Source organism: Ranitomeya variabilis, chromosome 1, assembly GCF_051348905.1.
Source record: "Ranitomeya variabilis isolate aRanVar5 chromosome 1, aRanVar5.hap1, whole genome shotgun sequence".
NCBI lineage: Eukaryota > Metazoa > Chordata > Amphibia > Anura > Dendrobatidae > Ranitomeya > Ranitomeya variabilis.
In genome coordinates this window covers 1,105,132,265-1,105,157,341 of record NC_135232.1, presented here as the reverse complement: position 1 = coordinate 1,105,157,341, position 25,077 = coordinate 1,105,132,265, and the positions used below count along the sequence as shown (strand labels likewise).

General features: G+C 43.5%; 1 protein-coding gene across 1 annotated transcript in view; it reads right to left on the bottom strand.

Annotated features, from left to right (window-relative positions):
• Positions 1-25,077, bottom strand: part of STX18 (syntaxin 18) — a 195,408-nt gene that overhangs the window by 74,923 nt on the left and 95,408 nt on the right. The window contains exon 2 of the mRNA XM_077280133.1: positions 2,027-2,094. Within this exon, the coding sequence (XP_077136248.1) occupies positions 2,027-2,094 (68 nt within the window). The remainder of the gene's footprint in view (positions 1-2,026; positions 2,095-25,077) is intronic.

The following is a 25,077-nucleotide window of genomic DNA, read 5'->3' as shown; positions in this document are numbered from 1 at the left end:
TGTAGACGATGTTTCTTTAAATCCTCCATATAATGCTCAGCACTCATAGTGCCTTTCATGTGTGAGCAACCAATGTCAGACACTAATGCAACTCCATACCACCAAAGATGCAGAGCTGTGCACTGATCACAGGCTAGGTGGTCCGTCTCCTCGACAACAAACTGGATGGTCCATCTCCTCGACGACAACAAGCTGGATGGTCCCTCTCCTCGACGACAACAAGCTGGATGGTCCCTCTCCTCGATGACAACAAGCTGGATGGTCCCTCTCCTCGATGACAACAAGCTGGATTGTCCCTCTCCTCGATGACAACAAGCTGGATGGTCCCTCTCCTCGATGACAACAAGCTGGATGGTCCCTCTCCTCGATGACAACAAGCTGGATGGTCCCTCTCCTCGATGACAACAAGCTGGATGGTCCCTCTCCTCGATGACAACAAGCTGGATGGTCCCTCTCCTCGATGACAACAAGCTGGATGGTCCCTCTCCTCGATGACAACAAGCTGGATGGTCCCTCTCCTCGATGACAACAAGCTGGATGGTCCCTCTCCTCGATGACAACAAGCTGGATGGTCCCTCTCCTCGATGACAACAAGCTGGATGGTCCCTCTCCTCGATGACTACAAGCTGGATGGTCCCGCTCCTCGACAACAAGCTGGATGGTCCCTCTCCTCGACAACAAGCTGTATGATCCTTCTCCACAACAACAAGCTGGATGGTCTCTCTCCTCGACAACAAGCTGGATGGTCTCTCTCCTCAATAACAGGCTGGATGGTCCTTCTCCACAACAAAAGCTGGATGGTCCCTCTCCTCGACTCTCCTAGAGTCTGCAGAACACGACATCCATGGTTTTAAAAATAAATTCCCATTTTGACTCATCTGACACAGAACGGTTTTCCATTTTGCCTCAGCCCATAATAAAATGCGCTTTGGCCCAGAGAAGATGGCAGCTTTTTCTGCTTTTCTGGATTATGCTGATGTAGGACTTCTTCTTTGCATGCTACAATGTAGATTGCAGAGTTAACTGTGATCACAGACAATTTCTGGAAGCCTTCGTGAGCCTGTTTTTAATGCAGTGCCCCCAGAGGGCTAATAAATCACAAGAATCCATTACTGACCATCAGTCTTGTCCCTTATGCTCATGGATTTCTCCAGAATCTCTGAATCTTAGGATATTATGCACTGTAGATTGTGAGATATTCAAAGTCATTTTACAATGAGTAACATTTGATGTAATTGTTCCACAATTTTTAGCCGCAGTTGTTCACAGATTGGTGACCTCTGACCATATTGGCTTCTGAAAGACTCTGCCTCTCCAACACGCCCTCTTTAAACAGTTGAAAATTGACCCTTCGGCTGTCTTTAGTACCACTTACTTTTCCAGCCTTTTATTAACCCCATCCCAATTTTTTGGAGATGTCTTTCTGCCATCAATTTCTAAATGAGTTGATTTTTTTTCAAATGAAATGGAAAAATGCCCAACGTTCACCTTCTGATCTATGTCCTGCTGTAAATAAAATAGGTCTATAAGGCTAGGTTCACATTGCGTTAATGTGTGCACGCTAACGGACAGCGTTGCACGGCGAAAATGTCGCAATTAACGCCGTGCAACGGGTCCGTTAGCGTGCCCATTGACAGCAATGTAAATTTCGCCTGCAGCGCATCACTAGCGCGTGCCTTTTTCGGCTCGCGCTAGTGATGTGCCGTTCTTCTGTGGCGCGCCTCGGACGCGGCTTGCAACGTCCGCGGCGCGCCCGAGGTCCGTTCCCCGCTCTCGCAGATCGGGGATCTGCGAGAGCGGGGACGTTACCGCGACCCCTAACGCGGCCCCTAAATAAACAATGCGTTAGCACAATCCGCTAGCGCTAGCGCTAAACGGATTGCCCTAACACAATGTGAACCTAGCCTTAGAGATTTCCAGATCGTTGCATTTTTTTTTTATACAGATTTTACATTGCATTCTAACATTTTTGGAATTGGGGTTCTACATACACATAAGATAGGAACGACTTGTTTTCCGCACTAACCTGCAGGCATTAATATAATCCTTCCTATGCTCCAGGAGAAAATCCTTCAGCTTTCCAATGTTGTTGATCTAAGAAGGAAAAAAGAAAATATGAGGAATAAGGAACACGGATGATTCATACGCCTTTGTACATGTGACCGGGGACTAACGACCATTATCCACCATGATCCTTGGAGTGGTGGAGCAGTTACAGGCGAGCTGAGCGGCATTGCCAGAGTTGACAGGGCGAGTCACTCAGAGCCAACGACAGGTCTGATTGTCGTACGGTCGATGTGATTGCAGCAGCGCTGCAGACAATAACAGACACCAGGAGCACCGGAAGGCTCGGCACTGGACCGGGGGCAACAAAGAGGGCAGTAGGTACAATTATATCCACTCTACACGACACTCTCTGACCTAATCTACTAGGCTGATACATTGTGGCAAACTACGTATCAGCTCACAGAGCATACGCTCAGCAGATGTGAAGACTTTGAAAATTGCAAGAGCGTTTTCATTCACTGACAGCAAAAGACATTGCTTAAAAAAACTAAGGAGTGAACTTTTTTTTTGGAACTCTGTCAGTACATTCAATAAACTGTTTATTGAAAGCGGGAATACCCCTTTAAAATTTCAATTTAGGCAATTGTCATTCATCACTATAATAAGGGCTTTCCTGCAAACATGAAATGTGGCCACTAGATGGCACCAGAGCATGAAACATATGGCGAGACCTGCTGGATTTATACATGAAGTCCCAGGGCATCACACTCACCGGCATCTACCAAGATTAGGTTATCGGAGATACCCTGGTGACCGCGTGTCCTGTGAAAGCGGCCTGAGAAAAAGCATCACAGAAAAACAGCAATACGTATCTCAGCTTTCCAGGAAACCAAGTTATGGCTTTTCAGTAAAAACAGCCGGATAGGTCTCTACAGTGTGATAGACAAAATTACAAAACACGCAGCTATCGGCAGATAAGTTACATACACGTCACCACAGTTCTCTGCTTGCAATGAAAATGTAACAAGACATCTCGGCAGTCTGGGAAGCGCAGTGTCCCGGGAAAACGGCGGCACAGAGGCCGTCGGCCCGGGAACAGGGCAGCACAGCCGGCAGTGGCCCGGGAAAAAATGGCAGCACAGATGCCATCGGCAGCCAGGAAAAACGGCAGCACAGATGCTCAGCGGCACGGGAAGACGGCAGCACAGATGTCGGCAGCCCGGGAAAAAAGGCAGAACAGACGTCGGCAGCCCGGGAAAACGGCAGCACAGATGTCGGCAGCCCAGAAAACAGCAGAACAGACGTCGGCAACCCGGGAAACGGCAGCAGAGACGCCGTCGGCCTGGGAAAACAGCAGCAGAGATGCCATCGGCCTTGGGAAACGGCAGCACAGACGCAGTCAGCCTGGGAAACGGCAGCAGAGACGCCGTCAGCCCGGGAAAAAAGCGCCAGTGATATCGCCAATCCTGGAAAAACAACACCAACGGCGTCAACAGTGCAGGAAAAAGTACCACTGATATGATGTGTTTGGGGCCTACCGATCTCCATTATCATCTGTCGGAGGCCCCCATACGGTGGGTTCAGAGAGGGACTGGGCACCTGGCATTTGCTTTTTAGTGAGCCTGGCATTGGCTTTCTCTTCTCTCCCCATTGAGAGTGATCTCGTGTGTACGGGGAGTCGGGAAACATGGCGGCCAGCTGAGCGAACCTTCGGCCGACAGCTTGTGTTCGGATAGATTTGCATCCCAGTTAATATATCACAACTTTCAGAACCAGAGATTCTTCACCACTGTCATTTTTGCAGTGTAGGGGGGCGATCCTGGCTCCTCTCCAGGCCATTGTGAAGGGATCAATAAGACACTTACAGAGCAGGGGCCTGGAGATGACATTGCTCCTCCAGTCGCCCATGGATGAAGAGCAGGACCCGGGCCGCCCCTCTGTACAATCACACCGTCCTGAATTACCAAAAAACAAACAAACAAAAAAAAACAAACAGGTTTTTCAGAATGAAAACCACAACATGTCCAGGAACACAGTGAGAAATAAAAGATAATGAAAGCCGCACATGTTTCCAGCGGGCATCTTTCATGTCAGGCCAGATCCAATCCTGCAGAGGCCGCTTTCATTTCTCACTAGAAATTGAAGTGGACGTCTAAGATGGAGAGAGGGCCGACTGTGACTTTTCATCATCCTCGCATATATTCAAGATGTCTGATTTGTAGCAGCAGTAAAAGCTAATAACAGAAGTAAATCCTAACACCCCCCTGCGGCTATAATCGGGAGCATGTGACCAGAAAATCATTTATTATAAAGGAGGCAGGCCTGGAAACGCCTGACCGGTTCACGTGCGCGGCTTGTGCTTCAGAAGAAGGCGTCAAAGTAATAAATAAGGCATCTGATAATCCAGCAAAAAAAAATAAAATAACAATCAGATAATCCAGCGCTTGTTTTCAGCACGAAAAATGCAATTTAGCAAAACTGATAGCAGAAGCTGCAAGGCAGAACGACCAGGAAATTCATTTGGTTATAGATGATGGCCAGGATATGGAAGCACATTTAGATTATTAAGCATTTCATTTCTTGGATCTCAACAGACCCCGAAAACAAAAAAGAAGCACAACTACCGTAATTCACTTCTGCAGCTACTTTTTTTTTCCTCCACCTCCACCCTAAACTTCCCGCTAAGCCGGGACCTGCACAGTCCTAACCAAATGAATGGGGCTGTCTGGCCGTCATTGCACAGCCGGGTGTCCCTCAGAAAGGGACAGACACATCTACATGAGCTGCGCATCTCCTTCATTTTTGGGTTCGATTCCGATCCCAGATCTCCATCGATCACAAGTGTGATGCTATATCCTAATGATACACCATTGCTTTACCAGATGGGCATGCGGTTTAAAGGGAATCTGTCAGAAGGATCAACCCTCCTGATGGACATGTAGGTCATAGGAAGCTGAATACAATGACACCTTGATATCTGCAATCCGATGTCTTGTTCCAGAGAAATCCACTTTTTTTTCTTAATATGTTAATGATCTGTTAAGATCCTATGGACCGGACATAGATTTTTAGACTGGTAAAATAATCTCTGGAGGCAGATTGTCAGAATCTGCCTCTAGAGATTATTTTACCAGTGTGAGACATGTAACGACTGATAGCCTGCTCTCCTTAGACTAACTCCTCCTTTAATTTATAATAATCTCCGAAGGCAGATTCTCAGGGAGATCTATGACTGGTCCATAGATCTTAACAACTCATTTACATATTAAGGAAAAAAAATGGATTTCTCTGGAATAAGTCATCGGATTGCAGATATCTAGGTATCATTCTATTAAGTTTCCTATGACCTACATGCCCATATAGACTGCTTAGGCAGGTAGATCCAGTGCACATCCAGCACTTTTACAGGTCCTTTAGAATAAATCAATTAAAATAAAAAAGGGTATCATTTTTTCTGGGGGACGAACACCACTAGTTCCATATGTAAAATTTGACATGTTGACAGATAGCACTTTACTATCCCCCGGTGGTTAACGATAGCTTGGATAATGTACGATCCTGATTTTTGATTTGTCGCCATCCAAAAAGCTTAAAGGGGTTATCCTGGTTTGTGACTAAAGTCAGCAGTCACTATTTGAGCGACCACTTTAATAATCTGCAGCATACAAAATGGACATAAAATCCTAACCTAACGGTGAAGATTTCTTACCGTCCAGAACTTTAGAGCAAAGACATTACATTTGATGTTAAAAAAAAAAAAAATAATAATAATAAAAAAAAAAAAAAAAATCAGTTCTTTTTCCTTTAAGCTCTAATTGAAATCCTGCAGTTGTACAAGAGACTGCAATTAACGAAAATGGGAAAGGAAAAAAAAAAGAAAAAAAAAAGTGAAGTCGGCGCGGAAGCGGTAATTGCAATGTGTTTTCTTGGTCAATTAGACTGTACTCTCTGGTAATTCACAAAAGAAAATCCACTGTATCACAATGACAACTGTCTCATTTCCAAATGATTTGTCTCTGGGGGCACAGGCACTGGGCTCACATTTCCCAGACAAAAGTTTGGGTTTTTTTTTTTTTTAAACCAGGGTTGCAAAGAGCAATTGATCCCGTAACCTAAAACTCGCCAGGTTGAGCAACATCTAAACAATGGGATAAGGGTGGCCATGTGCGGAGAGAGGTGTAGTTTAGAGGCAGGAGACAGCCAGCCGGGCTAGCTGTAATCTCATCATCAAAACTGCTACCTTGTTCAGTTTCTGTTTTGTGTCACTAAAATACCAGAAGAGGAGGAAAAAAAAAAAAGAGAAAAAAAAAAAGCAAGACATGAATGGAACCGAGATAACATGCATTGTTACACATCGTAAAGATATCAAGGAGAGCAGGGCAGAGCCAAAAACTATTAGGAGGCAACGCGAAGCCTGGAGAGAGGGCCGGAGTCTACACGAACCACATCTTCTCCATCACGAGAAAGAAAAAAAAATATATATACCGTATATCTTTATCTAGAAATAGACGGAAAATGAACGATCACTCAAACATGGCGGTCAAAGGATTCATTGCTACACCACATTCAGTGGGGAAAATAAGTAACTCATAAACCGACGATTTACCAAGTTTTCCCACCTACAAAGATCCCAAAGATCGGAGAGGTCTGTAATTTTTATCGTAGGTACACTTCAACTGTGAGAGACAAAATCTTAAAACGAAAAATCCCCCCCAAAAAAATGACATTGTATGATTTTTACATAATTAATTTGCATGAAATAAGTATTTGATACAATAGAAACACAGAAGTTAATATTTGGTACAGAAACCTTTATTTGCAGACTTCAGACGTTTCCTGTAGTTCTTGACCACGTTTGCTCACACTGCAGCAGGGATTTTGGCCCCCTCCTCCATACAGATCTCCAGATCTTTCAGGTTTCGGGGCAGTCACTGGGCAAAATTGAGTTTCAGCTCCCACCAAAGATTTTCTATTGGGTTCAGGTCTGGAGAACCCCTAGACCACTCCAGGACCTCACGGAACCATGCCTTAGTTGCCCTGGCGGTGTGTTTCGGGTCGTTGTCATGCTGGAAGACCCAGCAATGACCTATTTTCAATGCTCTTACTGAGGGAAGGAGCTTGTGGGCCCAAATCTCATGATATATGACCCCATCCATCCTCCCTTCATTATGGTGCAGTCATCCTGTCCCCCCTTGCAGAAAAGCACCCCCAATGTAGGAGGTTTCCCCCCACCATGCTTCACGGCTGGGATGGTCTTCTTCAGGTTGTATTCACCCTTCTTCCTCCAAACACGGCAAATGGAGTTGATACCAAAAAGTTCTATTTTGGTCTCATCTGACCACATGACCTTCTCCCATACCTCTCCTGGATCATCCAGATGGTCATTGGAGAACTTCAAATGGACCTGGGCATGTGCCGGTGTAAGCAGGGGGGACTTTGCGTGCCATGCGGTAAGGTTTGAAACTGTGGTCCCAGATCTCTTTAGGTCATTGACCAAGTCCTCCCATGTAGTTCTGGGCTGGTTCCTGACCTTAATCAGAATAATCCTTACCCCACAAGGCAAGATCTTGCATGGACCCCAGACCGAGGAAGATGGACCGTCTTGTCTTTCATCCATTTCCTAATAATTGTTGTTGTCTTCTCACCAAGCTGCTTACCTATTGTCCTGTAGACCATCCCAGCCTTGTGCAAGTCTACAATTTTGCCTCTGGTGTCCTTAAATGGCTCTTTTGCCTTGGCCATGGTGGGCAGGGTGGAGCGTGATTGTGTGGACAGGTGTCTTCTATACAGGTAATGAGTTCAAACATGTGCAGTTAATACAGGTAATGAGTGCAGATTAGAAGGGCTTCTTACAGAAAAACTAACAGGTCTGTGAGAGCCAGAATTCTTGCTGATTCGTAGGTGATCAAATACTTATTTCACGCAATAAAATGAAACTTAATTATGTAAAAATCATACAATGTGAGATTCTGTCTGTCACAGTTGACGTGCACCTACAAATTACAGACCTCTCCATACCTTCAAAAAGAACCTGAAGACCCACCTCTTCCGACAAGCCTACAACCTGCTGTAATCACCAATCGACCAAACCGCTGCACGACCAGCTCTACCCTCACCTACTGTATCCTCACCCATCCCTTGTAGATTGTGAGCGCTCGCGGGCAGGGTCCTCTCTCCTCCTGTTCCAGTTGTGACTTGTATTGTTCAAGATTATTGTACTTGTTTTTATTATGTATACCCCTCCTCACATGTAAAGCGCCATGGAATAAATGGCGCTATAATAATAAATAATAATAATAATAATTCTTTGTTGGTAGGAAAACTTGCAAAATTAGCAGTGTATCAAATATGTATTTTCCCCACTGTACATGGAGCCCATGATCTGACAGTACCGAAGACTAAACCACTCACAAAAATAAAGGTCCGTTTACACTGCATGATTAACGCGAACCAGCGGTACTAGGAATCCTTGTATTGTGATCATTGTAAATTCTTAACAGTCTGCTGAACACCCGATGAATTAACAAAATGTTCGTTTATTGGGCGAAACAATCTTTTATTTTGCCCCAAAGATCATAGTCCTTGGCAACGCATCGCCATGTTTAAATAAGACTTGTGCTGCTGAGAATAATGACAGTCTTAAGGGTCAATTACACTGTAAGACAATCGTGAACGAGCATTGTTAAAAGCGCTTGGTTCACGATTATCCAGCTTTGTAAACAGGCTGCCGATCACCTGATGAACGAGCGAAACCCAAAGATTATGTTGAGGCGGCCTGAAACAGTGCGCTCATGGCTGCAATCGCAGTGAATGCTGGCATATGCCGGCTGAAAAACACAGCTAACTCAGCTTTCCGACTTTACACTGATGAGGGGCAAACACCCTGAAATACTTGTCTGCAAGTAGAGAGTCTGGCTTGGCTTCTAATCCCACGTCATGCATCAAGGTTATTAAAAAGGGTCAATATTGACGTTTAGGATTGCTACATCCAATGTGAAGTGTTAAGTCCTTATCCTCTCCAAAAAACAATTTGCATACCCAGATGGAGAGGGTGCGGAATCAGAGCTTCCTCATGTTGCTTCAAGGGCGTGGCACTGAGCTAGGCAGACTCTACACTGATGAGGGGCAAACACCCCAAAACAGATGTTTTTATTTTAGTTTCTGGTCATGCTAAGCTTGTTAAGGAACAACCATCATTTTAATATTTTTATTTTTTTCCATAAATCAATAGTACATGTAAAAATAAGAAAATGTCTAAAAGATCTTTGGAAGTTCGGCTTCTTTTTCATCCTGGATTCATCTTTCATTTTCAAAATTTTCAATTCACAGATACAATCCGTCTTCAGCTAGCTTTCTAGTACTAGTTCTCCTGGAACCCTAGTTACATTTCTCCATAGAACTTTATGAGCACCAGTAATAGGAAAATCTGTATTCACTAAATAAAGATTTTATGATTGAATATAGAATAGAATTTTGAGAGTGAGAAAATAGTCCAGCAGGAGAATAAAGCAGAATTACAAAGTTCATGTGTATGATTGATTTATAGGGGAAAAAAAAAATAAGACATCGGTATTCTTTAAAGGCTTAGATATTGTCTTAGGCTGGTTTCACATTTGTGTTTAAAAAAAACCGCAGGTGGTGAAAAAACGCATGTAAAAGCGTGCAAACGCTGCGTTTTTTAGACGCATGCGTTTTTGCATGCGGTAAAAAAACGCAGCGTTTTGACGCGTTTACATGCGTTTTTTCATGCGTTTGCGTTTTTGAAACGCATGCTGAGAAGTGTGTGACAGCTGCCAATCATCAAAATCAACTAGAAAACCCACTATAAATAGAAATAGCTAGGGTTAGGGATAGGGTTAGGATCCCTAGGGTTAGAGTTAGTGTTAGGGGTAGGGTTTGGATCCCTAGGGTTTGGGTTAGGGTTAGGGTTAGCTTTTTATTAGAAGAATGTCCTGGTCACCAGGTCACTGATAAGCCACCCCCCACCATCAAGATGATAAAGGGATCCAAACCCTAACCCTACCCCTAACCCTAGGGATCCATAGGGATGTTGACCTGGTGACCAGGACATTCTTCTAATAAAAAGCTTTGTTCAATGTGGACACCCCAAGATTTACGGTATTGCTATAGAGTACTAAAAATATTAACTCGTAGAGTATTCACTGTCATATTGTTAGGGTTAGGATCCCTTTATCACCTGGATGGCGGGGGGGTGACTTATCAGGGTGTATTCTTGTTTTTTTCTATAAAAACGCATGCGTTTTTAACGCAAGCAAACGCATGTGCTTAAAAACGCATGCGTTTACATAGACAACAATACTTTTTTTGCGGCAAAAAAACGCCTCTAGAAATTACTACATGTTGCATTTCTGCGACAGAACGCATGCAGCCAAAAAACACATGCGTCGTTAAACGCGGCCAAACGCGTACAAAAAAAGCATGCGTTTTTAATGTTAAACATAGGGGAAAAAAAACGCATGCGTTTTTTTCTGTACAAACGCTGCAGATCAAAATGCAAGTGTGAAACCAGCCTTAGAGAGTAGTTAACCCTACTAGCTGCAACTTGTGAACTTTATTCTACAAGTGAGCTAATTTGCACGTTTTTCCCATGAAGAATTGCCAGTAACACTCCATATTTAGATGGTCTCTTTAAGGAAAACCCGTACTTCCACCACTTCAAGAACCTGACCGGTCAAATTGTTATTTCAACAGAATATCTGCCGACAGTTGGTCAGATGAATGGCAGAGTGTGATGAGCAAATGGCCAACAAGAAGAACAGACTGATATACAGGATACATAGCTCACAACAGTTACTCCATGTCAGGTCTCTTGCAGGATTTAGAAAAGCCAATCAAATATGAAGCAATGTCTGCATGTCCCAAGATCCGTAGGAAAGGAAAAGCCAAAGCTGGCCACTCTTGTTGTCAGTGTAGAAATGTTTGGTTGACAACTCTCTCCTCACGACCTTCCCCATAAATATGTAAGCTGCTCTTGACCAAGCATTTATTATTTATGGGTTTCAATCGGAAATGGAGAAGAAACTACTGTCAAACGTGTAACGAAGACTCAAGAATGAACTTGGACACCACATTTTTAAAAAAGACATTGAAAAACTGGAGCAAGTTCGGAGTAGAGATACCAGGATGGTGAGGGGACTGCAAACTATGTCCTACCAGGAACGGTTAAAGAATCTGGGAATGTTTCGCTTTAAAAAAAAGACGGCTAAGAGGAGACTTAATAGCTGTCTACAAATATCTTAAGGGATGTCACTGTGTAGATGGATCATCATTATTCTCATTTGGACACGGAAACACGAGAAGCAATGGGATGAAACTGAAAGGGAGAAGATACAGATTAGATATTAGAAAAAAACTTGTTGACAGTGAGGGTGATCAATGAGTGGAACAGGCTGCCACGAGAGGTGGCGAGTTCTCCTTCAATGGAAGTCTTCAAACAGAGGCGGGACAGACATCTGTCTGAGATGGTTTAGAGAATCCTGCATTGAGCAGGGGGTTGGACACAATGACCCAGGAGGTCCTTTCCAACTCTAACGTTCTATGATTCTATGATGAAATCCAACAAAAATAATTGCATTTACTTAGTTTTGAGAAGAGAAGGGTGGACATGATTAACTGGTACATAATTGGCGCATAAAAATAATAAATAAAAAAGCCTGCCAAAAAACGCCAAAACCTAAATAGATTTACTTACTTACCTGTAATAGGACTTTTCAGAACCCATGACAGCAACACAGATAAAGGGGATCCACCCTTCAAGGACAAGAAACCTACAAGATAAAAGGGTGGCAACTCTCATCGGAGCATGAGAGGACCTCCAAACCGCATGTTTCCCTTAAGCATTAAGTGACCCCAGACCAGAAATGAAATAGTGTTCACCCATACAAGCGATGGGAAGGAACTTAAGGTTGCTGTCATGGATTCTGAAAAATCCCATTACCAGAGTAATTACATGTTTTCCTCTCACCCATGACAGCACCATCGAGAGAATTACAGAGAAATTAACCTTTAGTACTACATCAGACATAATTTTGACATCTAGCGTATGAAGTTTTTCCTCTGTAATTTCTGGGATTAGTACAGAAAGATGGAAAAACAACTTCTTGAGTCCTATGGAATCTGGAAGCTACTTTAGGGAGATGAGCTTTAAAAATTACTATTTCCAGTATCTGAGTAAAGGGAGGACCTGCTGACAGGACCTGGATAACCTAACCCTGCGAGCTGACGTTAAGGCCACTAAAAGGACCATCTTCAGCTAGAGGATCTTAACTGATACTTAGTCTATAGGTTCAATGGGAGAATCTGTCAGAACCAGACTTAAATCCCAAGGGGGAATATTTGGATTGGGAATTGGTCATGATCTGGAGAAAGCTTTGATAAAATGGGAAATCTAATGGTTATCCACCATATAGAGCTCCAAGGGCCAACACCTGAACTTTAAGTGTGCTAGTGGAGAGTCCCTGTTACAAACCCTCCTGGAGAAATTCTAAAATAGAGTTGACTGGTACTCCATCCCCCGGCTCTGCTCCTGAAGTAGTTATAAATTCTCTCCAGGTCCTACCATAGATTTTTGTGGTGACTGCCACCATACTCTGGAGTAAGGTAGAAATCTGGCTAGGAGAAAAACTCCTGACCCTTAACGACCTCTCAAGTTCCATGCGATCATTCAGCTGAGGTGAGGAAAACTAAATCTCCGAGCACTAAAAAATACCCGGAGGACACCCGAGCGTGCTCGGGAAATCTCGAGTAACGAGTATATTCGCTCATCACTACAGAGAACAGAACTATTCCACTTTGCCGTTTTGCCTGTTCGCGAATAGGTCTATAGGCAAGCCTCATATGTCCACAATTCGACTAAAAATTGACTGATTTGGTTTACCCAAGCTAAATTTCCAAGGTTTAACCGCAAAAGAATTGAATGAGTTTTTATTGGGAATAAATCTCTTTTCCAGATGACCTTTCTGGTATGAAACTGGACCGATAACACTGCCGGGATACACCCCCTGACGAAGGCCAAGAGCCGAAACGCGTGTCGGGTTGGCACGCTTTCCACTTGTGTGTGGGACTATATTACAATTGTAAGTATATTACTGATTGTTCTTATACTACTCACAAATTATGGAAGTATTTCCATCTAATTAGTCCCCCTACCTGTCCTCACCATATTGCCTTGCACTTTGCACATTTTCGCAATTTTTACTTTTTTTTACTCCTTTTTTATTGATATTTTGCACTTAATGCTGTAATAGCTATTTTTTCATTATTTGCACCATATAATAAGTATGTATTGCAATTTGCACATTGTCAATTTTGTCTTGATTTTTTTGGTTTTATTCACTTGATTGCATACTGGTTTAGGACTATGGCATTCACCTTATGTGGATGTGCGTCCATGTGATTTTTTGTCTACTTTTCAATACTATTTTTTATCTGGTTATTACGCTTGTGTACTTATGTCCCAATGTTAATTGCTCTGATTCTTTTAAATTTATGTTATTAATAAAATATATATATATTTTGGACTTTTTGGTCGGTTTTCTTTCTTCATTGTTATTCGGGATACAAGAGGTCAGAGAACACAGCAAAGACATTGCCAATGATTCCCGGCTGCATATTCTTTCCATCTTGGAAGACGTCACTCCTGATTTATGAAATCCAGAATAAGACGTTAAAAGACTTGTACTCTTAGGGGCTCTAGTCTTGATTTTTTATTTTTAGATTTAAGAGCCAGCCCAATTTCTTCAAGGTAGCACTGACCTCTTCCAACTGGACGTTGCAGTGATCAGCGATCTACCTACAATTAGGAAATCATCCAGATACGGGACAACTAGCATATGCTTTTCTCGAAGGTGAGCGGTCACTTCTGCTATTATTTTTGTAAAGACACAAGGGGCCACTGACAGGCCCTGAAATGGAATGTTTGATTTCTCTTTTTATTGCTACGGACACCCTGAGGAATTTCTGATAACTGACATGAATTGGCACATGATAATACACATCTTTCAGAACCAGAACTGCTATATAAAACAGTCCGGAAAAAGCACTTTTATGGCTGATTTTATGGATTCCATCGTAAACTACTTCATTTTCAGGAATCTGTCCGGGTCCCTCAAATTGATTATTGTCCTGAAAGTTCCGATCTGCTTCTTTATCAAAAAGAGAGGGAAATAAAATCCTGGAGCTCCTGCTATCAAATGTCACAGGTGCGCCTTCCTGAAAGCGTGTCCTGCACATGCACAGACCCGGGACGCGAGGTAGCCGGCCGACCACAGAAAATGGGGCCTCTCACTCGCGCCCGTACGTCAGCCAAGCTCCCCCTCGACCAGCTGTGGTGCTTCCATGACCCCTGTAGTGGCCGCAGCAGGGATGGAGACACTGCCTGAACCAATTGGCCAGGCCTGGGAAACCTTCTGAGGTTTCTAAGGTACTGCCAATTCATCCAGACAAAGTTCCCCTTTCAAGGACAAGAAAAAGTATCGCCCTTTTAGCCTATAGGTTACCTGATCTTGAAGGGCAGATTCCCAGTCTCCGTGGTCTTTCATAGGTGAAAGAAAAATACAAGACGTCACCCAACTAGACTACAGGTAGCTTTCTATGGACATCTCAGTCTTCCTTTTTCCCAATACTGTATGTAATCTTGACCCACAAAGTAAGAGATACAAGGTTACACGGCAAAGTTAGAGTTGTGGGTTCACTAGTAGACTGACACTAATGGGGCAACAGATGTAAAATGTCTTCTTGTTTCCCTGTACACAAATAAGAAATTAGTGGCAACTAAGGATAAAGACAACAAGACATCATGGTCACCGGATACTTTCGAACCCACAACTCTCATTTTGCCGTGTAACATTTGTAGCTTACAAAATTGGACAAAAAACGTAAAATGGGTATAAATTGTGAACTTTCCTTACAAAAACAGAAGCAAAAAAAATCTGCCCATCAACTTTAATAGAGAGTGTCATCATTTTCACGTGATTTGTATGACACATTTAAAACATTGAAAAATGAGCGGTGAGATTTATTGAACTTTCGTGTAGCTGCCAGGATAGATGACAGCCCTGGTAGTTACTGTGTGCCCCTGGACATGGTTCTCATGAGGGTAACATGTCAGCCATGTCAGTGACACAAACCAAACACTTCCAAAGTACCAGTCGTCAATTTGTCCTTTCTGTTTCTCAACAAGTCGTTGATCCCGGGCGCTGACATTTCTCCTAGCGGTGATGGCATACAGGACCAATTCCAGACTAATTAGCTCAGAGCAATTTAAAATTCAGTATATTGAATGTGAGATGCCAATCAAGCCACTGTCTATACATTGTAACAATATTTAGGAATGGAAAACAGCAGCCACCTAATGTTTACTCTAAAGCACATTTTCCAAAAAAGTTAACCATGTCGAAATTCTAAATTAACGCCTATGGTCATCAAGGAAGAAAAATTAGGTTCTCAAAGAAGGAAAGATTTACAACAGATTCTTTTACACTGGAGCACATTGCTGACTATTAAAACAGAGTTTCCAGGACTATTTAAGAAAATAAAAAATTGGGTTTTCTTTTTGCCTCCCAAATAACAGAATAAAGTCTCAAAATGTATTGACGTGAATGAGGATGAGCTGCAATTCCAATCCTTTACAAAACCCAGCACTCCCTTAGCATTTTCTCTTAGCAGATATTTCCCACCAAAAATTTTCCAAAACCTGCACCTGTCAATGTGATCGTTCTGGCGGATTTTTGGAAAACGTGTAAATGAAACCTTAGAATTAAGATTCTTCAGTTTGGAGGAGAACCAAACTTTCTAACCATGTGCTGGCGAGAAAAACATTGATTAAAAAAAGTGAATAAGCGCTATAAAAAGAAATGACGGAACAAAATGGACCTCAAAAAAATGATTCACATCTACCAGTATACGAACCTTACAAGTCTGACTGTGGAAAGAACACCAACAAAAGTACAATTATATAATCAATAAGAAGCGAGGCACCAATTAAACAGGTACAATTAAAATAAATATGAACACAGAACCGAACAGATAGCCCACCAGAATAATCAAAGGCAAGTGGATGGGGAGAAGAGAATCCAAATCTCAGCCATGTACAATGTGAGTTTCGCACCATGTGCTTCGTCAAGTGGGGAGGGGTGGGGTAAGACTTAAAAGCGGTTGTCCACTACTCAGACAACCCCATTTCATTTACGATACACCTTCATGTAGAAAAAATTGCCAATTTTATATGTAATACAAAAACCTGACTTGAACAGTAGGTCATTTCTTAATGAATTAGGAATGGCGGTTCAGCAACTGAGCAATCAGGTTATGGATACGGAGAGCATATGGGCCACTAAAAAGAGGCTGCCTGGCCTGAATTGAAAATAAAAACTAAGCAAAAACTTTACTGGTGGTTTAGATGGCTTAAACCATAATTATGTGCAAAAAAGAAAAGATTTAGATAGCACTCACCGGTCCTTAAAACGTCATGCTTTATTCAGATGCTTTAAACATCATGGCTTGGAGAACGGGTTAACAAGGTGTGCGAGCCAGTGCTGACGACGGCCATTTCGCGCTGCACGGCCGTCGTCAGCACTGGCTCGCACACCTTGTTAACCTGTTCTCCAAGCCATGATGTTTTAAGTATCTTAATAAAGCATGAAGTTGTAAGGACCGGTGAGTGCTATCTAAAACTTTTCTTTTTTGCACATGGAATGTCTTGCTTTTCTGGATGAGCACCCGGAGTCTAGAAGTGCGGTATAACAGAAATCCAACGAAGAGGGTAACACCAGTGCATGTTGAGGTCTAGCCCAAAAGGAGTGCCGTTTTATAAATCTCTTTTTTCTTTTGGTATTTAAACCATAATTATTATTATTATTTATATAGCATCATTAATTCCATGGCGCTGTACATTAGAAAGGGGTTACGCACAGAGTTATAGATATCGTTTACAGTAAACAAATTTACAATGACAGACTGGTACAGAGGGGAGAGGACCCTGTCCTTGCAGACTTACATTCTACGGGATAATGGGGAAGAGACAGAAGGTCGGGGGTGCGGCAGCGGCTCGGGTGGTTGGTGACGTGGCAGGAGCTCGGGTGGTTGGTGAGGCGGCAGCTTGAGAGTGGTTGGTGAGGCGGCAACTCGGGTAGTTGGTGAGGCGGCAGCTCGGGTGGTTGGTGAATCAGCAGATTGGTTATTGCAGGCTGTAGGCTTTCCTGAAGAGATGGGTTTTCAGGTTCCGTCTGAAGGATCAGAGGGTGGTGGATAATCGGACGTGTTGAGGCGTGGAATTCCAGAGGATGTGGGATATTCGAGAGAAATCTTGGAGGCGGTTGGGTGAGGAATGAATAAGTTTGAAGGAGAGTAGGAGGTCTTGGGAGGATCGAAGATTACGTGAGGGAAGATATTGTGAGATTAGTTCAGAGATATAGGGAGGGGACAGGTTGTGGATGGCTTTGGAGATCAGTGTTAGTAGTTTGAACTGGATTCATTGGAGAATTGGGAGCCAGTGGAGGGATTTGAGGAGCGGAGAAACAGGGGAGTAGCGAGGAAAGAGGTGGATTAGCCAGGCAGCAGAGTTGAGGACAGACTGGAGTGGTGCAAGAGAGTTGGCGGGGAGGCCACAGAGGAGGGTGTTGCAGTAATCGAGGCGGAGATGATGAGGGCATGCACATAAGTTTTAGTAGGTTGTGGGCTGAGGAAGGCACGGATATTTTTGAGTTAAAGGCAAAAGGAGGTGGCAAGAGTTTGGACGTGCGGTTTGAAGGACAGGGCAGAGTCGCAAGTTACACCAAGGCAGCGGATTTCAGGTGCGGGAGAGAGCGTGATGCCGCCACCATAAAACTTGCACAGGCCGCTTTGGTGCCCTGCAGCGGCACAGGAAGTGACAAAGTCCCGCTACTGACTGCACAAGTCAGGTGACAGGAAAGGCGTATCAAAGATCTAAACAATCAGGAGATTGAAGAGTAAGACATCATCATGTCTGGTCATGCTGCAGAACAATAGAACGAGGTGTGCTGGATCCATGCAGTGAGCGGAAGGTCAGTATGCCCGATTTTAAATATTAAGCATTCAATTCAGCCTGTAAAGTGATTGATGAGGTTGGACAACCCCTTCAAGCACTATTACTGTAGATCTGGGATTTATGAACCAACCAACTGAGGGTAGCTAATTCTATACAGTATATCCATAAAGCAAAAAATGGCAGGAAAAATTAATAAAACAGTAAAATCAATCATCGTCCGTATGAAATGTGGTGTCGGTGGATGCTGTCTACAGGGAACATTTCTTTAAAACTATCCCAAGTGTCTTGCTAGCTACTGTAAGCAGTTTTTATCTGTGAAATAGATGTAAAGCAAAGGACCCTGTTCATCAAGTCATACACCCCAATACGTCAGATCCACCTTGCCAAGAAAAATCACGATTTGGAACGGCACGAGGGAGGCATGCTTCCTCCTTAATTGTTCCCTGAAATAGGAGAGCACCATACAATATTCCATACACACTGCAGCTAATTAAGTACATACCAACTGATTCCTATCACTTCTCTTACATTACATAGGAGAGTGAATTATATCATTTCTACAAACACTAATGTGGGAGGGGAGCAGAGGAAAGATAATATGTTCGGAGTGAACGCCTAATCTCGCCTTTGATTGCTCAGCGTACACTAGGTTACTTAGATCCTGGCACACAGTGCGCGTCATTACACAAATACTAATGGAAACCGATATGGAATTATAGTTGAGCACACTGGATAAGAGATCTACCATCTCCTCCTCAGCAAGCACAATAACCTCCCAGGCAGACTGCCATGATGGCTCCAATAATCTGCCAGGTCGACTGCCATGACGACCCCCAATAACCTGCCAGGCTGACTGCCATGATGACCTCCAATAACTTGCAAGGGTGACTGCCATGATGACCTCCAATACCTTGCAAGGGTGACTGCCATGATGACCAGGATAACCTGCCAGGCTGACCACCATGACAATTCCAATAACCTGACAGGAAGACTGCCATGACTATCATCAAAACCTGCCAAAGTGACTGTCACAAAACTCTGCCAGGTCGACTGGCACAATGACCCCAAAACCCTGCAGGCTGTCTGGAACAATGACCCCGATAACCTGCCAGGCAACCTGCAATGACGACCCCAATAACCTGCTAGACTGACTGCCATGAACATCATGATACCCTGCCAAGCTGATTGCATTGATGACCATAAAACTCTGCCTGGCTGATGGCCATGATATGATAACTATGTAGTTTGATTAAGTGGTCCAAGGAAGGACAATTTGTGAACTGACAACAGAGTCAAGGGTGCCCTAGGCTCATTGATGTGCATGAAAAGCAAAAACTGGTCATTTTGATGCATTTTTAGCAGAAGGGGCCCAAAAACATATCCTGGTTATGAAAGAAGGGTGACAGAATACAAAGTATTGTAGAGCTTTGTCTCATTGGGCTACATAGCTGCAGACCAATCAGGCTGCCCATGCGGACAGCTGTCCATTGCCGAAAGCACCTGTATAATGAGCAGAATTAAACCGTAGAGTAACATAAACAAAAGAAGCCGACCTGGTCTAACATAATTCAAATTAGATTTGCGGATAGAGGTGTGCTTTGCCCACCTAAAAAGTTGACAGAACACACTATAGGAAGGAAGGAGGGAAGAAGGGAGCATGATGTCCTGGGCAACGTGATGGTCATGGCAATCTTGCAGGTGACTCCCATGATGACCTTACTATAAGTGGTCAAAGGAAGGATAAGAAAGGTCACCAACAACTCACAGATGATTAATTCAGGTTATGATGGAAATATGACAGAAAGCAGAATCATGGCTTTCTCAGTATGGGCCTACTTAGCTGCAAACCAACCAAAGGGCCCATGCTGACCCCAGAGCATTGCAAAAAGCCCTACACAACATTGCTATCTTACAAGATGCTATATAGCAAATGAAGGCCAGACGCCGTGTGATATTGTGGGTAATGTTATTAGGGAACCTTGGGTCCTGACCTTCATAAAGAAGTCACGTACCACCTACTTAAACACTGCAGGAAATAATTAATACCCACTGGTCAGTACTTCTTACTGATCCAGTTTTGGCATCTAATATTCCCATTAAACCGCAATTTACAGCAAGATGCAGTAAAAGCATTAAAGACCTATTGGTTAAAAGCCACTACATGGCAAAGGTTACTAATCCTTTGAATCCAAGTAATAGGGGTCCGATACGGGGATGCTACCCTTGCGGGGAGTGTTTGGCATGCAAGGAAAATAATTTGATTAGGGGCACTCATTTTTTGTCATCAAATGGGATGATTAGATATCAGATTCGGCATCACATAAGTTGCAGTAGTACGCATGTTGTGTATCTGGCCACATGTCCTTGCTCCAAGATTTATGTGGGACTTACATCACGTCAGCTCCGTGTACGTGTAAGGGAGCATGTAAGGGACATCAAGAATGCACGGGAGGCTGAGGACGTTGGTGCCCTAAAAACCCTCCCAAGGCATTTCCGTTTGTTGCATGCGTGTGATCCCAGGGGTCTACGGATCCTGGGAATCGATCAAGTTCATTGTGGTAGCAGAGGAGGGAATATTAGGCGCCTATTGGCACAAACCGAGTGTAGATGGATCGTAACCCTGAACTCTATGGCCCCTGTGGGACTCAATGAAAAATTGAGTTTTGCCTCATTTTTATGATTGTCCTTGTCCACACATGTTCTGGCCTGTGCAGTTGTAAATAGCCCTGGTGGATCTAATAATTTTTTATTTGTTTTTTTGTTGCATTTCTCATTCCATTTTAATTTTTTTCTCTTTATTCATGTTTTTATTATTTCTTTACCCCTAGATTGAGCTCTCATACTTGTGGTTTTCCCTTCTCTGGTGGTAATCCACATAAAGGTGTAGAAGACATCTTATTCAATTTTGAAGATGATGGGATTCATTAAAGAAGAGACATGTGCAATTATATGTTTTTCTTTATGGGTGATTGAGACAGTGGGTGGTTATTCTGCACTAATGCACTTTAATGTATATGTAGTAACTATATACTGTATTTGTACACATGAATTTTTGTATGATATGTGCTGTGCTTCATGTCATATATTACTATATGTATTTAATGGGTATGTTTATATAGAATCGTGCGTTCAGCTTTTTGCTGATGCACGTTTTTTTGGGTATCCTCTCTTTTTTTGGTATTTTTTTAGTAGCGTATTCTTTATATATGCACTTAGCACTTTTGTCACTTTATCATAACGATTTTGTTATGTCGTTACATAATTATACTTATAAAATTTATGTTTCACTTACGTATAGCTACCCCCTTTTTGTGCCCATTCTTCGCTCGTTGCCAGCATCCAGTATGGCGGTTAGTGTCTTAGCGCGTGCGCCCTACATTCACTGCAGGAGCCCTGGCTCTCCGGCTTCATTATCTCAAGTGCGCATGTCTAATGACGTCATCAGGGGATTTCCCCTTCACGTGCGCTCTTGGGGAATGCCGGCTAGCGGGTGTACTACTTCCGGTGACGATGGCGGTTGACACGCTGCATAATGAATGCCACCATAAAAGGGCCCGCATGTTGTGAGCTCAATACGTTTCCTCTTTTTGATAAAGCCTACGCGAAACGCGCGTCAGGGGGGTCGATTCGGCACTCCGGCATCTGACTTCACTCACCATGGGTAAGATACTTGATTACTAGGTGTATTGCTGTTTTTTCCCCATATGGATGATGGTCACTGTGACATCCAGTGGGGTTTGTACTAATTTACGGGCATCCAATTTTTTGATCTCTACTTGTGTTATGTGAACATTATTTGATTGGGTGCCATACATAATGGTTATGACTTACAGCAGATCACACTAGTACCATGGGTTTGGTTCATATATAAAACCAATTTGTTTTGCCGGGGACTTACCATTTCTAAACTAGGGTTTTTTCCTTTGGTTCTTTTTCCCTTGTTTTACTTTCTGTTATTTTTGTGATGTAATGTGTTCGCAAATATTTATAATAAAATGTACAATTTTTAAAAATTTACTTTCCTGTGTATGGAACTCCATTTTTCGGTGTTTAAATGTATTGTGGGAGAATACACTCATTGTCCGGTTACCTCATGGGCAAGTATACGAAGTCACTTAGACATTATTTTTTGTTATATGGGACCCATGTTCTCTTTGTGAGTTTGAGTTTATTACTACTTAAACACTGTTGCATCCCAATAATATTATGAAATTGGCCGATCAGATTATCATTTACCTAAAGGAATTGATGATCCAAAGACATCCTTACACTGCGTATGACCTGTTATACCGTACATAAAATTACAAAAATAAATGCCCCTTTAGGGTTGTAATATAGAACATATTTATCTCGACTTTTCCTCAATTGCTATCTGTAAGCCATTTTCTTAAAAATCATTTGAAGGAAAGATTACACCCATCTGGGCAGTGAGAGAACTACATGTTTTCTGAATGGCAGATGCTTTGAACTGGCCATCATTCAATTAGCTCGAAGTTCAATAAGATATAAATGAAACAAGCTCAGACTAAAAACGATCAGATGTGCTCGAATACCGAAGGGGGGGGGGGGGACTTGCTAAAATGATTGTGCCTATGTGTGAAATCTTGTCATGTATATGTATTTTAAAGGTTTTAAATCCCTATGCTTAGAAAATAATCTGGTCAATCGTGTTAGACAAATCTCCTTAACGGTCAGTCTTTAAGAAGAGTTTTTTGGGCTCAACATAAACGTCTGCAGTCACTCTACATGCACGCTGTCAGCACTGCGCTCTATTGCTTAAGTTAGTCGGCGGTCACATGACAGCCATTAAGCAGACATTTTTATTGAGTACAGAAGACCCCTGCAAGTTATATATGTCTGTGGAATCAATGGCGTGCTTTCCTGTAGTCAATCCAGGCTGTTCTGAGATTGGTCTGCCTGGATCTTGAGTGACTGCTCCATCTCCTAGGACCTGGTGCTTAGAGCCTCTTGTTTCGGTCCCAATGACTTTCTGAGCTGGATTCATGTGCTGGTTCATATGGTTCTGTAGCTTGGTGGCTATGATGCCTGACAGGAGTTTCCATGTTGTTGTAAGGCAGGTTATTGGGCGGTAGTTGGATGGAACTGTTCTTTTGTTAGGATCCTTCATGATCAGCACTGTTCTACCTTGTGTTAGCGAATGTGGGTGGTGGCCTGCTTCTTGCAGTCGGTTCATATGCTTTGCCATGCATTCATGTACCGCTGTTAATTTCTTTAGCCAGTAGGTGAGGATCATGTCTGGGCCAGGTGCTGTCCAGCTCTTCATGTTCTTGACCCGCTATTGGATGTCTGCTTCTGTAATGGTGACTGATTCTTGCTCTAGGTGGTTGCGGTATTTCATTCTCAGATCTTGCAGCCACATTGCACTGGTGTTGTGTGTTTTTTCCTTCTCCCACATGTTTCTCCAGTATTGTTCAGTCTCTGCTATTGGTGGAGTTGCTGCCTTTGTGCTGTTATTCTGTAGCTGGGAGTACACCTTGGATGGTTCTTTGGAGAACAGGGCATTTATCTTCTTGGCCTCAGCTTCTCTAGCGTATCTCCCTAATCTTGCAGCGAGTGCTGTGAGCCCTTGTTTAGCATTCTCTAGGGATTCAGTTGGGGTCAGGCCTATGACAATGCCACACACATGAATCTGTGAATGCTTGGCTCTCTACAATGTCAGCAGGAAATTAAGAAGTAGTAGTAAATCATTCAGCTGCTGCGATGAAAACTAAATCTCCGAACACTAAAGGTACCTTCACATTAAGCGACGCTGCAGCGATAGCGACAACGATGCCGATCGCTGCAGCGTCGCTGTTTGATCGCTGGAGAGCTGTCACACAGACTGCTCTCCAGCGACCAACGATGCCGAGGTCCCCGGGTAACCAGGGTAAACATCGGGTTTACCCTGGTTACCAGCGTAAAATGTAAAAAAACCAAACACTACATACTTACATTCGCGTCCCCCGGCGTCCGCTTCCTGCACTGACTGAGCGCCGGCCCTAACAGCAGAGCGGTGACATCACCGCTGTGCTGTACATTCACTTTCACTTTACGGCGCTCAGTCAGTGTGGGAAGCGGACGCCGGGGGACGCGAAGGTGAGTATGTAGTTTGTTTTTTTTACATTTTACACTGGTAACCAGGGTAAACATCGGGTTACTAAGCGCGGCCCTGCGCTTAGTAACCCGATGTTTACCCTGGTTACCAGTGTAAAACATCGCTGGTATCGTTGCTTTTGGTGTCAAACACGACGATACACGCCGGTCTGACGACCAAATAAAGTTCTGAACTTTGTTCAACGACCAGCGACATCACAGCAGGATCCTGATCGCTGCTGCGTGTCAAACTAAACGATATCGCTAGCCAGGACGCTGCAACGTCACGGATCGCTAGCGATATCGTTTAGTGTGAAGGTACCTTAAATACTCGGAGACCACCCGAGCGTGCTCTGGAAACCCGAGCAACTAGTATACTCGCTCATCAGGCCGCCGTCACACATGCGAGTTTTACGGACGTAAGAGCGCAGAAACTACGTGCGTAAAACTCGCATAACATACGGCACAATGATTCTCAATGGGTCTAGTCCTATCAGCCGTATATTACGGATCCGTAATATACGGCGTTCTACGGCCCCAGAAAATCGCAGCATGCTGCGTTTGTCAGCGTATCGCGCAAAAAATACGCCAATGCAAGTCTATGGGAGAGCGTATAATACGGAATGCATACGGACCATGCGTGTGCCTTGCGAGAAATACGCAACTTACTGGCAGATGTCCTGAAATGTCCAAAGGCCTCAATCAGGCAGGTGAGACATGCTAATTAGCTGAAAAAGCCAGACAGTGAACCCGGAAGTCTGCTGCACGCCTCCACGGAGTGATATTCATCATGGCAAACATTGTCAATGCGGACATGCTGATAATTTTGGTCCAAGAGAGGCCTGTCATCTGGGACCAAAGAGACCCAAATTATGCCAACAGGGCACAAAAAGAGGCAGCATGGAGGAGCGTGTGTGTGGCCCTCTTCCCACATTATGACCAGCAGCCAC